Source organism: Rhinolophus sinicus, linkage group LG03 (genome assembly GCF_036562045.2).
Source record: "Rhinolophus sinicus isolate RSC01 linkage group LG03, ASM3656204v1, whole genome shotgun sequence".
NCBI classification, from domain to species: domain Eukaryota; kingdom Metazoa; phylum Chordata; class Mammalia; order Chiroptera; family Rhinolophidae; genus Rhinolophus; species Rhinolophus sinicus.
Window position 1 is genome coordinate 53,310,925 of NC_133753.1, and position 18,041 is coordinate 53,328,965.

Below are 18,041 nucleotides of genomic sequence, written 5' to 3' on the forward strand. Positions count from 1 at the left end.
CTAAGTTGCCTCAGGTCACACAGCTCAAATGATGGATGTGGAACCAGTGACCAAATCCAATGTACCAGCACACTGGGGGGGCCTCCAAAAATTTAACGTCTAAATCAGGTCCAGCCGTCTCACCGCTTGTACCCACTCTCCCTTTTTGTATTAATTCCGCATCGCTCTTTCTTAAAGAGTCAAGTTGTTAAAACTTGAAGTTGGGTCATTCCACAAACAGGTGTCCAGACCACGGACACGGAGTCTGGGAATGTGGGTGTCCACATGCCCGCCGAGAACTCTCTAGCTCCCGCTTACAAAGTTTCCTCGGATCGCACGTTTGTCTTCCAGATCCCTGGCTGCGAGGCCAAGATGCCTGCTGTGGCCTCCGACGAAGTTCCGAGATGCCACTGCCTCGCAGAAGCCGAGTCAGGGCGCGTCGGCCGCAGAGCCGGGCGTCCTCGGGCCTCGCGGGTGGCGGGGAGCGCAGGGCGCGGGGCTGGGCGGGGCGGCCCCTCGGCGCGCGCTGCCCGCCTCCGTAGCGAGGGCCGCGGGCCCGCGAGCCCCGGCGCGGAGCGAGAGGCGCGCGCGGGCCGTGGGGGCTGGGCCGAGGCGGAGCGCGAGGCGGCGGCGGCGGGAGGCGCGGCGGGACCAGGCAGCGGCCCCCGCCCCCCGAAGTCCGTCCCCGCGCGGGGCTGGGAAGCTCAGGGCGGGGAAGCCGCGGGGCCGCGCCACGTCCCTCGCCCGCCCCAGAGCGGGTTTTGCAGGCGGCTCCACGCTGGGGGCTTTTGTGTCTGCGACTCGGGAGCGGCGAGAGCGCAGACCTCCTCCTCAGAGGGCGCTGTGAGTGCGCCGCCAGGGCCCGACCGCCCGCTCCTGCCTCCCCTGTCAGCGGCTCCTCAGGCGGCGGCGGCGAAGAAGAAGGAGTGGGAGGAGGCGGCGGCGGCGCACTCATCCTCGGCACATGCCGGCCCCGGGCGGGGGGCCGCCCCCAGGCCGCGCTCCCCGCTGCCGCGGCTGAGCCCGGCCAGCCCCCGCACGCCGCCCGGCCGCCCCGAGGCCTCGTCCTCCTCCCAAACTTTGCAAAGTCGGCCCGCGTCCCCGCCGCCCTCGGCCGCGCCTCGGCTCGGAGGCTCGCCTCGCAGCCGCAGCGGCCCCGCGAGGAGGAGGAGGAGCCGCTGCCGCCGCATCAAAGAGACCGAATTCCCGCGGCCTGGGGGGGAGTCATGCTTTGCGGTCTGTAATGTCAGCAGAACAGGAGAAGGATCCCATTTCGCTGAAGAGAGTTCGAGGTAACCGAGAAGGGCGCCGGATTGAGGGGGTCGGGGGAGTGGGGTGCGCGGGGACCGCGTGCCGGGCTGGTGGGAGGCCACCGGGCTCTGTCCGGGCCTAACTCCGCGCAGCCCGCGTCCCGCCCGCGCCTCGGGGCCGACGCTGCGGTCGGAGGCGCGCGTCCCTCTGGCCCCCTAGACACCCGCGGAGCCCTCGCCTCCCCGACTTTGTGCTAGGAGGCAGTTGAAGCCGCACTCAGCATCCCTTCATCCCCCTTTCCTCCCACCTACCTCATTCGCAAGACAGCACAATAGGCACCTCAAAGGGTGAGAAAGAAACACCCCCTTGCAGAGACCACGAACGATGCCCACCTCCCAAAAAAGTAAGTTAGACTGCACGAGACTTGAGGTTCTTGAAGAAGGTGTACGGGCCTTTGCGTCTCCCCCAGCCCCCTTTACCACCCTCCAAAAAGCAACAAATATACAGCTTGTTTTCCTTAGGCTTAAGAGGAGAAACTGTAAATTCAAAAGGCATTTTCTCTATTGGCTTATGAATAAGAATCACATCACCCCAAATCAGTTTTGTATATGATTGGTTTGCTTCTTCTTGCACACTAGTTAGGAATATTTCCTGCTGCCTTTACTATCTAAGAAAAATCAGAGGGAACAATGTACCAGACAAAAGATAATGCATGTAAGTTGACAGACCCCAAGTGCCGTCTGGAAATTTGGGGGATATACCTTCCAGCTCTAATTTCCAGCTCTTACTAGGGTTAAGGATGAAAATCTCAAAATTGATGTAATATTGTTTGTTCATTAAGCAAGTATTTATTGAACATCTACTGTGTGCTAAGCACAGTTCTTGGCACTGGGATACAACAGTAAACAAAGCAAAATGACAGTCCACCCAGAAGGAGTTCACAGTCTTGTGGGGTAAACAAAGATAAAGAAAAGGTATCGAATATCAACGGTAAGTGCTATGTAGAAAAACAAAGCAGGAGGGAAAGCGGTTAGGAAATATGTATGGGGGGGGAGGTGGCAATTTTAAATATGTAAGAGAGCTCACTTGGAATATGATGTTTGAGCAAAGATCCAAAGGAAATGATAGAGCAGAGCCATATTGATATGTGTGGAAAGAGCAATCTTGGCAAAAGGAATAGCAAGTGCAAAGGCCCTAGTTCTGAAATTTGCCTAGTAGATTCAAGCAACAGCAAAGAAGCTGCTGTAACTGGTGCCTGATGAACATAGGGAGAGTAATATGAGCTGAGCTAAAGGATAGGGTGATTGTGTATTGGGGGCCTGTGTGCTGTTTGAAAAACTTAGGCTTTTACTCAGATAGGGACTGGGCATTTTGAGCAGAGAGTGACTGATCTGACTTACGTTTTTAACAGGGTTCTCTGGCTGCTGTGTGGAAAATAGAGTGTAGAGAACAAGGGTAGAAGCAGGGAGGCTAGTTTGGAGGCTATTACAATAATCCTTTCATTCAAACAGGATAAAGTGCTTTTTAAATCAATAAGTAGTAAGGTAAATTTCCAATTGACTTAAGCTGATGTGAAGATCAAGGACCATAGTCATTCATCTATGTTTTTGTTCCGTGTAACCAGAGACTAAACATATGGAATTAGCTTGTGACACAGTAACAATGTGGTACCCAAAAAACATCCACTCAAATATTTAAATGGAGATTGATTTTCCTAACCATTTAAGCAAACACATAATTTAAAGCAGAATATTGTTTTTAAAGGCTTAATATCAGCACAATCTTTCAATTGGTGAAGGTTTTCTATTTCAACTTTCTTTTCTGTTTGTGGTTATGAGTTGCCAAAGCCTTTAAGAAAACACCTTTCTGAGATGCAGTTATTCCTCTGATATTTTTGCCATATTTTACCTATTATGATAAATTACTTTGAAGGAAAGTAATTGAAGGAAAAGGAAGAGGAAGAGAACTATCATGTTTATATCTTTGAACTCAATTATCAGTCTTAATCAAATGTAATTGTAAATAAAATAGATGTATATTTTATTGTGGGTCAAGAGCACAGATCTATCTTCATTTTGTTCCAACTGCTGCTTTTAAGTTTGATGCCTTAACTGTTGGGAGTTGGTGCAGATGTCTGCTCAAGAATATTGTGAGTTAAGTACCCAATAATCTGTCTTTTAAGAATAAAAAGAATAAAAGACAAAGCACTTTTTAAAAATAAAATGTCAATAGGAGGGGTTTTTATAATAAGTCATTTTGTAATAATTACAACATTAATTTTTAAAAACATTTTCGATTATTTTATAATCCATTAAAGGTACCAGAGTATCTACATGAGGTCTTCTGAAGCACAATTCTGCTGAACTTCAGTGCCCTGGAACTTTTTGTTATAATCTATCATCTGATTATATTCAGGGTATGGTGTTTACAGAGCATAAACTTTTCAGCAGTGCTTCTCAAACTGTTTCCCATTCATTGATGTATACAGACAGACTTTTTAATGGTTATGTGTTTATTTCATGTGTATTATAAAAATGTAAGTCAACAAACTTCCTGCTTAGGATAAGGCTAAGATATACAAGTATATATTCAATTTAAAGAGATTATTAAGAAAATAGTATTATAGGTGTAACTCAGATATGGCAAAATCATGATGTGAATAACTAAGGACTTTAGTATACTCTGTAGACCAAAAGCATCATAATTCTCTGGGATGCTTATTAAAAAGGCACATTCCTGGACCCACAGAATAAGGATCTAGGTGATTTTTCTCCATCTTTGACGAGATCCCCAGGTGTTCCTCATGCACAATAAAGTTTGAGAACTGCCACTGGTGGAACTACTAGATTGGAAATGTGAGTGGACCAGAAGAAGCTGATTGGTGGTCTTCCAAACTTATCCTGATACTTTAATATTAGATTTAGAATTGCTATTTAATGGCAAAGTATCTTACTCGCATTTTCTACCAGTTCTTACCACTCCCAGACTCTCAGCCCTTGATTGTAAGACAGGTCCATGAGAATAGGTACAATATCTTTAGCATCTTTCTATATCTCCTCTAATTACCTTGCCCCCAGTAAATACCAAGTGAATGAATGAGTGACTATATGAAATAACTCATTCACATCTTTATGCTGCTTTCCGATTGTCCATACTACTTTTACTTGCCCTTTTCTCTTAAGAGTGTTGTCTGTCATACTTATTTAAACCAACACTCCCATTCACCAGTGTTCCTAGAACTCTTAGGTATTGGTCTGATGACAATATTCATTTGACTATTCAACAAATATTTATTGAGCATAGTGCCAGACAGTGGGCATATATTGATTAAGAAGATATAACACCTGTCTTTAAAAAAGTTTTAGTATAGTCCAGGATACTGACAAACTAGCACACATTTACAAACAGCATGGTAAGTGCTGTGACCATCTATAGGAAATAAAGGTACATATAACCTGTCTTTACGGGAATCATGGAAGACCTGCTGGAGAAGAGTTCTAAAAAGCAGTGGGTGTTCTTTTGTGTAAAATGATGTTGAAGGAACAACAAGGAGGATGAGGGAGAAAAAGGTCTAAGAAGTAAGTGGTGATTTTGAAGAGGCACTTTTGAGAGAAAACCACATTTCAAAGTTGTGAAGTTAGTGGTACAGATACAATTTAAAAGAAGCTTGGTGGTAGAAAGACATAGCCAATAGCTTTAAAGATAGGGTCAAGAGAAAGTTTGTATGGGTGTCTTTTTATTTATTTTTTGTCCTTTGAAAAGACAAGGTATTTGTAGAGGGAGTGGGGAGAAACTGAAAAGGCAACAAAGAATAATTCCTTAATAAAGCATTCAATGCCTGTCTTTTAATATCTACCATGTGCTGGGCATTCACTGTTCTGGAATCTGGGGATGAGATAGATAAGGCTCCTATTGTAAATCAGGTCTCTGCAGATAAGAAAAAGGGAATTTCATCAAGGATGCAAATGAAAACTTAGTCTTGAAAGAGAGAGAGGGAGGGAGAGGGAGAGGAAGAGAGAGAGAGAGAGAGAGAGAGAGAGAGAGAGAGAGAGAGAAAAGAGGGGAAAAAACAAATCTAGAGATGAAGAAGGAAGTTGAGACATTCATTTCAGATTAAATTCTTTTAACCAGAGTTAGAAATGACACTGGAGAGGTAAGGCTGTATTAGAATGAGATAATAACACAGAAATGTCATAAAAGTGCTAAAAGTAGACTTTACTAAAAAACAGACCATCCTTCACTTTTTTCTCTGTATCTCTTAGTCTGTTTCTGTTTCATTTGCTTGTTGATTCTGTTCTTTAGATTGCACATATAATTTGTCTTTCTCAGTCTGATTATTTCACTTAGCATTATATTCTCTAGGTCCATCCATGTTGCAAATGGTAAGATTCCATTCTTTTTTATAGCAGAGTAATGCTCCATTGTATAAATGTTCCTGCTTTACACGATGTCAGAGGTGCAGTAGACTCGGGGGCGGGGGGATTATCACTTTGTGAGGAGTGTAAATGTCTTTATTATGTTGTTTTCTAAACCTGAAACTGCTATAAAAAATAAGTTAAAATATATTCGGATATAGACCATCCTGATCAGATAGGTGTGTGGAGAATTTGGATTAAGATTGAAGAGGAAAAGATTGAAAGGACAACAACTTGACTTGGAAAAAAGTCCTGGAAGTACACACTGTTCCCCAATAAAGTCCTGTACCCCTTCCCCAATTAAAAAAAAAAAAAAGATTGAAGAGGAAGCATAATTTATGTGGTCACAGAATCAAGGGGAAGAGTCAGTGAAAGTAAAGTTTGTTTGGTTTTTGTTGTTTTTTTAAATGGTACACGTAAGGGGTAGGCAGATTATCAGGAAAGTGAGTTTGGTTTTTGACTCAGTGAATATTCCCCTGGGATGTTGCAGTGTACACAGTGGGTATAATGGTTTGGAACTGCAGCAGGTAGTCTGAGCCAAAAATAAAGATCTGGAAGATATCAGTAAACAGGTGACTACTAATTGATGTCTTGGGAATAGATGAGCTCATCCAAGAGAAAGTGAAAAGTGAGAAGAGAAAAGCACTGGAAAAAGCAACTTGGGTAACACTAATATTTTGGAGACAAAAGGAAAAAGAGAACCCTGAGACGGAGAATGTGAAGGAGTAGCCAGAAAGTTAGAGGAGAAAAATCATAAAATAATGGTGTCACAGATACAAAAAAGGAGTAGATTTATGAGGGGGAAATTAATGAATTTTGTTTTTAACATGCTGAATGAAAGGTATCTATGTGAGATGTCCATCCTGTTCTTTCTCCCATAATCCTTATAGTGGTGTGAACATCATTTATCTGGTAACCGAAACCCATCCCCCACTCCTCCGCTGTCCCAAAGCTCTAGAATATCTGTCTCCTTAATATGTTTTGAACTTATCATTACCTCGACCTTTCCACCACCATCTCCTTAGTCTCCTTAGTTCAGATTTTACGTGTCTCTTTTTCACAATAGCTCTCACTGGTTTCCTGGCCTCCCTCTTAATCCCTTTTGTCCCTCTTAATCCCTTTTCCACATTACTGCTGCTGGTGACAAATAACTACCAACTACTGAGTACTTACCAAACAGTTTGCTAAGTGGTTTAAATGGATCATCTTGTTTAATCCTCTCAATAACCCAGTGAGTTAGGTGTTATTATCATTCTATGTTTACAGTTGAAGAATTGATGCTCAGAGAGGTTAAGTAATATGTGGTAAAGTAACACATTAAAATTTATCCAGCTACTAAGTGGCAAAGCTAGAACTTAAATTCTGGGGCCCAAAGTCTTAGTCACTATGTTCCATTGCCCCACAAACACAATTCATGACAGTCATGTTGATCTTTTTTGTAAAATTCTTCAGTGGTTCCCCATTGCCTTTAGGATAAAAATCCAACCTTCTCGTATTAGCCCTTTTTAAAATTTGGCTCAGGCCTATCACTTAGTCCTGCATCTTTCACGTTCCATGAAATGTTCTCACTTGTCTCTTGTGCTCCAGTTCTGAAATATTCTCATTTCCTCTCTAGACATGGTCATGGTCTCGCTTGCCTTTAAACCTTTCTTTGCACATTCTGTTACCTTCTGCTAGGAATGCCCTCTTTTTTCCCCATCTTTGGTAAAATACTGAATCAAAGAATCAGCGCAGTTGAAACCTCCTGGGATGTCTTCCCTCAGGATTAGATGGGAGTTCCCTCTACATCTTCTCCTCATCTTTATCATAATATTTATCATGTTAAATTTAAGAGTTTCAAAAAAAAAAGGAAAAAATTGTTTCTTGTAGATTATGGGATGCTTACAGGCAGAAATTACAGTATTACCTTGGTTTTCGAACGTCTCTGTTGACGAACATTTTGGTTTACAAACGCCGTAAGTTTTATGAATCTATGGTATCATTAGATAGTAAAATTCATGCTAAATTGCTGTTTTAGGGGTTGATTTTAAAGGTCTGGAGCGGATTAATCCATTTTACATTACTTTCTATGGGGAAACCGTACCTCGGTTTTCGAACGTTTCAGAACTCAAATGGTCTTCCGGAACAGATTACGTTAGAAAACCGAGGTACCATTGTATTACTTTTATTTCTGTACTTACAGAGGCTAAACAAGTGTTTCTGAAATCTAATTTGATGAATGTTAACAAAGAGATTTCAGTAGCTTCAGGTAATGTAGTCCTCCTAGTTTGCTCTTTCCAGAGCTGTGGAAGAGTTACCTTTTAGGAAGATCATACAGTTCTCTCTTTTAACACTTATTCCAGGCAACCCAGAGTCTCAGTCATCTTTACTTTCAAGGTTAGCTGTAAGCTATGGTCAGGTCTCCTTCCCTGTTCCCAGTCTCTAGAGACATGCTAATAGCAATGTTGAGAAAGGTACAGTAGTACCTCAGTTTTCAAATGTCTCCGTTGACGAACATTTCGGTTTACGAATGCTGTAAACCCGGAAGTAAATGCTTCGGTTTTCAAACACGCCTCGGAAGTTGAACATGTCACGCAGCTTCCACGGAGTGCAAGATCCTGAGGCCTAGCTGTTGGCTATTGAGTCCTGAGCACCCGTGCAACAAAGAGGTGATATTTGGGCTTATTTCGTGACTGTGTGCAATCAATCTGCTCAACTCATCTCATCTCAGGAGCACTCTTGCAACCAATTTGTTTTGTGGCTGTGTGCAATCAATCTGTGTTCATGTCATCTCAGGAGCCCTCTGCCAATCACCCCTTGCTGTGAGAAATGGATAAAAGCTGCAAAGCCAAGAGAGTCATTAACAGAACAACAGTAGAGGTGAAGAAGGAAATTATTTCCAAACATGAAAGTCGTGTCCTTGTATGTGATCTGGCAACGCAGTTTGGTATTGCCAAATCTACAATTTGTACCATCTTAAAAAATAAAGAAGCCATTAAAGGAGCCAATGTTGCAAGAGGTGTTAAAACATAAGACAAAGAACACAGACAATTGAAGAAGTGGAAAAATTGCTTTTCATATGGGTAAATGAAAAACAGTTGGCTGGTGACAGCATTTCTGAGAGCATAATTTGTGAAAAAGCTTTACATTTGCAAGCTGACCTCATCAAAAACACCCCTGGAACAAGCGCTGAGAGTGATATTTTCAAGGCAAGTAGAGGGTGATTTGAAAAATTTAAGAGAAGTGGCATACACAATGTGGTGAGACATGGTAAAGCTGCCAGTGCCAACAAAGAAAACGCTGACCAATTTGTTTTGGAATTTAAAGATTATGTAGAGGCAGAGGGTTTCCTTCCCCAACAAGTTTTCAACTATGGTGAGACAGGCCTCTTTTGGGAAGAAAATGCCAAAGAGGACCTACCTAACAAAGGAGGAGAAATCATTGCCAGGACACAAGCCCAGGAAAGACAGGCAAACCCTTTTATTTTGTGGGAATGCAAATGGGGATTTTAAGTTGAAGCCTTTGCTAGTCCACCATTCTGAGAACCCCAGGGTATTTAAGAAAAACAATGTCATAAAAAGCAAATTGCATGTGATGTGGAGAGCAAACAGCAAAGCTTGGGTAACCAGGCAGTTTTTTATTGAGTGGGTTCATGAAGTGTTCAGGCCAAGTGTAAAAAAATACCTCCAAGACAAAAATCTTCCAGTGAAGTGCCTGCTTGTTATACATAGTACTCCAGCTCACCCCCTAGGCTTGGAGGACGAGTTGGTGGAAGAGTTCAGTTTTATCAGCATAAAATTTTTGCGCCCCAATACGACTCCTCTCATCCAGCCCATGGACCAGCAGGTCATACCTAATATTAAGAAGCTTTACACCAAAGCACTGTTCCAAAGGTGCTTTGAGGTGACCTCAGACACAGAGCTAACCTTCGAAGAGTTCTGGAAGAATCATTTCAATACCCTACATTGCATACATCTCATAGACAAAGCATGGAGGGATGTGTCTCACAGAACAGTGAAGTCAGCATGGAAGAATTGTGGCCAGAAGCTGTCCCTGAACGTGTATTTGAGGACGTTGAAGAGGATGCTCCTATTGTTGAGGATATTGTGTGTCTGGGAAAGTCCATGGGCTTGGAAGTGAGTAGTGATGATGTGGAGGAGTTAGTGGACCACAGGACTGAACTCACCACAGAAGAACTTCAGAACATTCTGACAGCAGCAACAGGAGGCAACTGAGGAACTGTCTTCAGAGGAGGAGGGAACAGAAAGTGTTTCTACTGCACTGATCAAAGAAATGTGTGCAAAAAGGGTTGAAGTGCAAATTTTTGTTGAAAACTATCACCCTGATAAAGCTGCTGTAAGTCATGCCACTAACATTTTCAATGATAATTTTGTCTCACTTTAGACAAATTTTAAAACATTGGAAAAAGCGTGTCAATTGAAATATTTTTAGTGAGGAAAAGATCCAGTGAGTCTAAACCAGGTGTCAGTGGTGTAAAAAAATCAAGGGAAGGAATGGCAGGAGAGGAGTTACCTACAGTGATTCTGGAAGAGGGCTACAGAACACCTGAACAACACTTACCTATTGCAATTATGGAAGAGGACCACAGAACACCTGAAGAACAGTCATCTATTGTGATTATTGAAGGGGACCCCCCCCCCAATCCAAACCATGACTATCGTCATTGCAGGTAAGAAAAAATTGCATTTCTATTTTTATCATCTACAGTACTGTTTTTACATTGTGTTTATTTATTATTGCTTTTACAGTAAAGTATATTGTGTTTATTGCTTTCATTGTGTATCATTTTATGGATCTATGGTATCATTAGATAGTAAAATTCATGCTAAATTGCTGTTTTAGGGGTTGATTTTAAAGGCCTGGAACGGATTAATCCATTTTGCATTGCTTTCTATGGGAAACCGTGCCTCGATTTTTGAACGTTTCAGAACTCGAACAGTCTTCCGGAAAGGATTACGTTAGAAAACCGAGGTACCACTGTAGTGCATTTTGACTCTGGAGCAGGATTGCCAGGGTTCTTATCCCAGCTATGCTATTTACTAGCTGTGCTGTCTTTGACCAGGTACTGTTTCCTGTGCATCAGTTTCCTCAGCTGCAAAATGAAAATAATACCTTATGGAGCTGTTTGAAGGATTAAATGGGTTAATACGTATATATAAAGCATTGAAAACAGCATCTGGTACATTGTAAGTTATTTGTAAGTGTTCATTTTAAAATCAGAAATAGAAAGTCTAAAATATACATTCCAAAATATAAGTAATGTGATCAACATTCACTTTTAGATATATTGAATCAGTTCATCAATAAGTAAATGACCTACAGCATATTCTTTCTTATTTTGACTGGGAGTGGGTATGGAGTGAAAAGCAATGAAGGTTCTCTCCCTCTAGGGAGAAAACAATGAACAAAACAAATATTGTAAAAGCAGAAACTTCTTAGATTTCACAGTTTTGCTGAGAAAGATAAATACAAGCTGTTTATTATATGATTTTTTGTGAATGTTTGCAGCTTTGTTCTCCATAATTTCTGAAGTTTTTTGTTTAAAAAGCTGGCTGACTTTGTTAATAAAATAAGTTTATTATTAGAGGTATTATTATATGGAGTTAGCTTCATCCATAGATACCATCCACTCACTCTCCTAAGCTTTACCTTTCGTAAGCTCAAACCTTAAACCTCATGCACCTCAGTGATACAAAGATCACTAATTTAGGGAGACAGCTGGCACAGGAATCGCATATATTTGAAACCTTAAATACCTGATGTTGAGTGCTTTCTGAATTTAATATTTATTACATGCTCAGATTGATCTATGTGCCTGGTATCACATAGTGGACACTTTTCTTCCCTGCATTCTAAAAGAAAATAATGGCACTTTCATTTAAATCATGTAAGGCCATTTTGCCAAATGCTTGATGGAATTCATATAATACTAAACGTATTCACATTTTAATTCGTATTTTCATTCCATGGTAGAGACCAGCATTATAGAAGTATGTGTTTCAGGTGAAGACAGTGCTCTTAGCTAAGATGTTCACATCCATAGTAAATGATAGAATAAACTCACAGTATATCCCAGACTTTTCTGCTGTTGTGAAAAACTGATATTTGAGTGTCCATTGAGTGTTGACACTGCTGGATATTATTAGATATTTTAATCGGATGTTAAATTCTATAGAAACCTAAGTGAAGTGGACTTAAATGGTATAGTTTTGTCTAAAGGAAAGCAAACTGAAAACTAGTATTTGAGCACCCACTGTGTGCCAGGCAATGTGTTAGTGTCTTAGTCCACCCAGGCTGTTATGATAGAATACCATAGACTGGATGGCTTATAAACAACAAATTTTATTTCTCACAATTCTGGAGGCTAGGAAGTCCAAGTACAAGGTACCAGCAGATTCAGTGTCTGGTGAGGACCCTCTTCATGGTTCATAGACAGATAGACAGCAGCCTTCTTGCTGTGTCCTAACATGGACAAGGGGTGAGGGAGCTCTCCCATGTTTGTTTTGTAAGGACACTAATCCCATTCATGAGGACTCTGCCTTTATGACCTAATCACTTCCCAAAGGCCCCACATCTTAATACCATCACCTTAGGGGTTACGATTTCAATATATGAATTTGGGGGAGACACAAACCTGGTTTGTGTCATTTAATCAGCATAGGATATATACTTAAACCAATGCATACATGTAGTAGAATATCTACTTATTTGGAATAATGATGAAGCAAGTTTGTTTAAAGGAAAATATTAATTATAAAATAGTTTAAAATAATGCAATCACAGTACTTATGAGAACAGTATCAAAAACCAAAGCATTATTATAAATAAAGTAAGGTTAAAAATGAAAATTAAAATATATAAAAGGCACGCTGCTATCTAGTGTACAGATTAATGTACTCCCTTGTAAGGACTTGGGGCCAAAATAGATTGATCTTTAACAAAAGGAATAAAGGTTATAATTAGACCTGAAAAAATAATAAAAGGCCTAAAGTAAATAATCCACACCTTATAAAAATAAAAAATATTTACAAGTAGGAAAAAATAATTTTATACTTATAAATGGATTTCATGTAAAAAAGTCTTTAATTTGTGGAATCTTTAGATGGGAAAAAAATGTTTCCTTTAATAGATTGGACTCTTCTATAAGACTGTGAGGAGAGATAACAACTTCAGCTTCCAGTTCTGGATAAAGGTTAAAGAGTGAAAAGAGAAATATAATTTTGCTTAATTGAGATTGATTGACATAATGCAGGGTGATAATATATAGATAGATAAAATTCCTTTGCTTTTGTAAGATGAAAGAGGCTTGTTGTTCCATTCTTGACATCATCCATTCCCACTTCTGTTTCCCTTGTGCATTCAGAGGGCACTAGGCAGGTAGAAGTGAAGAGATGACATGAAGAAATTCAACTATTAACAAATAAAAGGATCAGAGTGACCAGTGTTACAATAAGCTTTGGCAATCCCCCTTTTTTTGGTTCTGTACCCCACAACTGTATTTCTGTCTGAGTAGTCATTATTTACCTTGCAAAGTTAGCAGCAGGTAAATAGAGCAGGTAGAAGCTTTGGTACCAGAAGTTATTAAGGTAACCTAAACTAGCTCTATAACCACTACTTTCCCCTCCCCTGGATTCTGACCTTTCACTTCATTTTTAAAGAGTGAGAGTCATAGAAATTCTTGGTAGTCTGCCTGCTGCTGAGCGGATCCTCAGGATAGCAAAAATAATGAATCCGTAGGAAATGATCACAATCAAGAAGGTGGCCATGGCAGTGACTCCAGAGGAGGTTAAGAGCAGCAACTCATTCATGGAGGTATCAGAACATGACAGCCTTTGGAGTGAGGAAATATCATAGAAGAAGTAGCTGACAGAAAGAAAGAAAGAAATTCTTGGTAGTTTATATTCGAATTAGCCCTGATGAACATTAATCTGATCTAATATTACTGATTACTTCTTGGAGAGGAACCACCACTATCACAGATAGCTGCAGGAAGGACTAGGTAAGGCCAGGAGTCAGAGCCATTGGAAGTGTTATACAGCCGGTCCTTGACTTAATGATGGTTTGACTTTTGAAAATTTACGACGGTGTCAAAGTGATGTGCATGTAGTAGAGACCATTCTTTGAATTTTGAATTTTGATCTTTTCCTGGGCTGTCAATAGGTGGTAAGGTTCTCATGATTCTGGTAGTGGCAGTGAGCCACAGCTCCCAGGCAGCCACATGGTCATGAGGGTAAACAACCAATACTCTACAGTGTACCGTGTTGCCAGTGTTTTTTGGATGTTGTGTTCTGAGCACAGTTAAGGTATGCTAGGCTAAGCTATGAAGTATGGTAGGTTAGTAGTAGTGTTATACATGCATTTTTGACCTATGATACTTTCAACTTTTAATGAATTTATCAGAATGTAACCCCATCACAGGTCAAGGAGCATCTGTATAGTTAACTCTTTAGATGAACAATAAGTGGGGGAACAGAGATCAGTGGGAACTTGAAGATTGTTTTATGGAGGGAAATGTTAGACTCAATAAAAAATGAATACCACAAAACTCAATTGTTTTAAAAAAGAATTTTAGGTGGTTTTGCTCACAGATTACTTGAAAATGAGTTTATCTAAATGATTCATAATATCAGTTTTGCCTTAGGATAAATACAAGCAATTATTAAATTTTTGGGAAGTGAACATAGATGGTAGATATTAACCAATAAGAGTACATTTTGTCCATCTTAAATCACATTGCATTTTAACTGTAAAATTACAGTTACTCAGTAGTCTTAATGCTGAGAATCGTAATTTATTCTACATTTGAGATTAGAAACTAGCTTATTAATAATTTTTTTATATTTAAGAATTGCCTTTTTATATTTATACTTTTGTTAAAATGAAATATCCATGACATGTTAGGACAGACAGGACTTCGATACTTTTGTTTATTTATATAATCACTTTATTATTTGACCTCTAAGACCATTGCTAATTCTTTTCTATACCAGACTCATCAGAATGTCTAAATATTCAGATTCAAGAACAACACATTTCTCCGTTGAGAATGTCAGTATATTCTGTTACGAAAAACTGCATACAAATTGTTAATGTGAAATCATCAGTTCATTTGCTTAGGCCTACTGTATAGTTATAATTTGGTAATAGTTTTAGTCATTCCTAAACCATCAGGTTTTGAATAAATGACCTTGAGGGGCGGAGTGAATCTCACTATTAGTTCTTTACTTGCCATCTGTTCAAATGGGATTACCACATCAAATTATAATTAAAAGATAAGAGTTCCTATAGTTTCAACCAGAAGTTTCCATTTTTGCCTTTTGTGGGCCACTGAGGAAGACAGTATATGCATAAGATTTTAGGGAGGCAAACTAGTATCTTAGAAGTAGATAAACCTAGCTTTACTTAAGCAAAGGGAAAATAGATAATTGGATTTCATCAAAATTAAAATCTTATTGTGATAAAAGACACCATCAAATTGAAAAGACAACCCACAGAATGGAAAAAATACTTGCAAATCATTATCTCATAAGAGTTTAGAATCCAGACTACATAAAGAATCCTTACAACTTAACAAAAAAAAGGACCAACAACCTAACTAAAAAAATAGGCAAAGAACTTGAATAGACATTTCTTTAGTGAAGATACATAAATGGTCAATAAGTACATGAAAGGATATTTAACATCATTAGCAATTATGGAAATGCAAATTAAAACCACAATGAGGTACCACTTCATTCTCACTGGGATGGCTAGCTTAAAAAAACAATACAAACAGAAAGTATTAAGGAGAATGTGAAGAAATTGGCACCCTCTTCAGGTAGGAACCTAAAATGGTGCAGCCACTATGGGAAACAGTTGTGCAGTTCCTCCAAAAGTTAAACATAGACTTACCATATAACCCAGCAGTTCCACTCCTCATTATATAGCCAAGAGAATTGAAAACATACATTCATATTAAAACTTGTACATAAATTTTCATTGTAGCATTATAATAGCCAAAAAGTAGAAACAACCCAAATGTTCACCAACTGACAAATGGCTTAACATAATGTGCTATATCCATACAATGAAATATTATTCAGCCATAAAAAGGAATGAAATACTAATACTATAATATGGATAGGCCTTGAAGATGTGATGTTAAGTGAAAGAAGTCAGACATAAAAGTCACATATTGTAAGATTCCATTTATATGAAATGTCCAGAGTAGGCAAATCCATATAAGATAGAAAGCAGATGAGTGATTTACCAGGGACTGGGGAATGGGGGAATGACTGCTAATGGGTACAGGGTTTCTCTTTGGTGTGATGATAATGTTCTGGAATTAAATAGTGGTGATGGTTACACACTCTTGTGAATATGCTCAAAAATCACTGGATAGTACATGTAAAAGCAAAAGAAAACAAACACCTAATACTACTAGTATTAGATTTCAGTGCTACTTTTGACTGATGGTTTGAGCCCTTTCCATTCCTTTTTTTTAAATGGGGATGACTTCTTAACTCATAGGTTTGTTATGGAGCTTCAGGAAAAGAACAGAGCTATATTTAGATATGGACTTCTAAGTTAAGATGGTAGAACAAAGCTACTTTGCAGAATCTCTTTGAATTCTAAGTGAAATGAACAAAACAGTTTAAATAAAACAGTAAAAATGTTCAGCAACTTCAACAAATGAAGGAAATGGCACAGTCCAATACCATAAATGTGGAACAGGGTAAATGCACTGTCTTAGTCTTCTATGACAGCTCCTGCCCCTTGGAAATTTCGAGAAGTCGCACTAGTAACCCCAAGTCTGGATAGAAAGAAATTAAATGAGTATTCTTATCTTCTCACTTTGGGTAAGAAAAAAATGAGTGAAATAGAGAAAGGTAAAAAAAAAAGACTGTCTCTGACAGAAAAGTCTCCAGGGATACACACTGCCTCAGGGGACACAAGGGAATCCACTGTGAATGGATTACTGCAGCCCCAACTAGATAAATGTGCATTTAACAAAACCTCAGAATTAGGAGCCTGGATGTTAATCTTACTAATATAGGCAAGCATCCAAAAGAGAGTATTAACATATCCAGTCATATAAAAATGAGTAAGTTGGATTTATTTCAGGAATGTCACACTGTGTTAAACATTAAAATACTTTAAAGGAATAAAAAAAAATCATATCTCAATAGATGAAGCATACCACCTAAACCAAGCAAGCAATCTTAGATGTGAGTAAAAAGGAGTCAAAACTCATCCATGTTAAATCAGAGCAAATGAAAGCTCTGGGCAGGGGGCCAGCCCTGCCCGGTGGCTCAGGCCATGGGATCGCAGTGCTCCTAACACCGAAGGCTGCCAGTTCGATTCCTACATGGGCCAGTGAGCTGCGCCTTCTACAGCTAAGATTATGAACAACAGCTCTCCCTGGAGTTGGGCTGCTGGGGAGAGCTGCCGGGAGCGCAAGGCTCATAATACCAGCATGGGCCAGGGTGCTGTGTCCTACACAACTAGACTGAGAAACAAGGGCTTGAACCACAGTGGGGTAGGGGGGAGGCGGAAGAAAAGGAGGGAGGGGAAAAAGGTCTGGGCAAAGTTGCAAGATAAAATAAAAGCAAGCTAACTATGCCGACATACTATACCACACTAATGAACTAACAAAAACAAAGAAGATAAAAAGAAAGAGCATGCAGAAGTTGAAGAACCAATAACCTAAAGACAGACGGAAATATTTCACATGACTTCAAGTGGTTATAATAAAACAAGAGCTCAAAGAAAAAATTGTGATACAGAAAAATGCGATGAAAGGTAAATTGCAGACCTAAGGAAACAAATAAAATATAGAACAAAAAAATAAATTAGAAATAAGGAACAGATTAGAGATGGTTAACAATTAAGTTATATAATAGAAAGCTTCAGATAATCAGATTAAATGCAAATGAAAATATGAAGAGTAAAGTCGGAAGAGATAACTAATAGATATGGAGCTAAAAATCTCTAACATAATGATAAGTACCCCTGAAATAGTGCAGAAAAGTATTCAAAGATATGATAAAAACAAACTTACCTGAAATGAAAAATTGAATCTAGATATAGAAAATACCCTGCTAAAGAGGGGAAAAAGTAGGGTAAGATGTGATACTGTAATATCCTCAACTTTCAAAGCAGAAAGTCAATCAATGCTATCTAAAATTGAAAAAAAAAACACACCATAATTTCTTCAACTTAGTGTTTTTGTTAATGTCTTTTCTTAACCTTAGAGGATTCTATCCCCCCAAAATTCTCTTGTTGAAGAAACATTTAGCATATTCTTCAGTTTAACTTAATTCTTTTTCTTTTATTAAATTTTAATAAAGTTATAATTTAATGCTTTTATTTTTAAAATAGTACCTCGTGTTTATAAAGGTATTACTTTTGCTCTGT

The 18,041-nt window shown here is 39.5% G+C and overlaps 1 protein-coding gene across 2 annotated transcripts in view; it reads left to right on the forward strand.

Annotated features, from left to right (window-relative positions):
- The first annotated feature begins 1,086 nt into the window (after nt 1–1,086).
- Nucleotides 1,087–18,041, forward strand: part of PYGO1 (pygopus family PHD finger 1) — a 31,466-nt gene continuing 14,511 nt past the window's right edge. For both annotated transcript variants that reach the window (XR_002137397.2, XM_019732295.2), the window contains exon 1: nt 1,087–1,271. Coding sequence is in view for 1 of the 2 variants with exons in the window: in XM_019732295.2 (XP_019587854.1) it covers nt 1,223–1,271 (49 nt within the window). In the remaining variant the exon portion in view is untranslated. The remainder of the gene's footprint in view (nt 1,272–18,041) is intronic.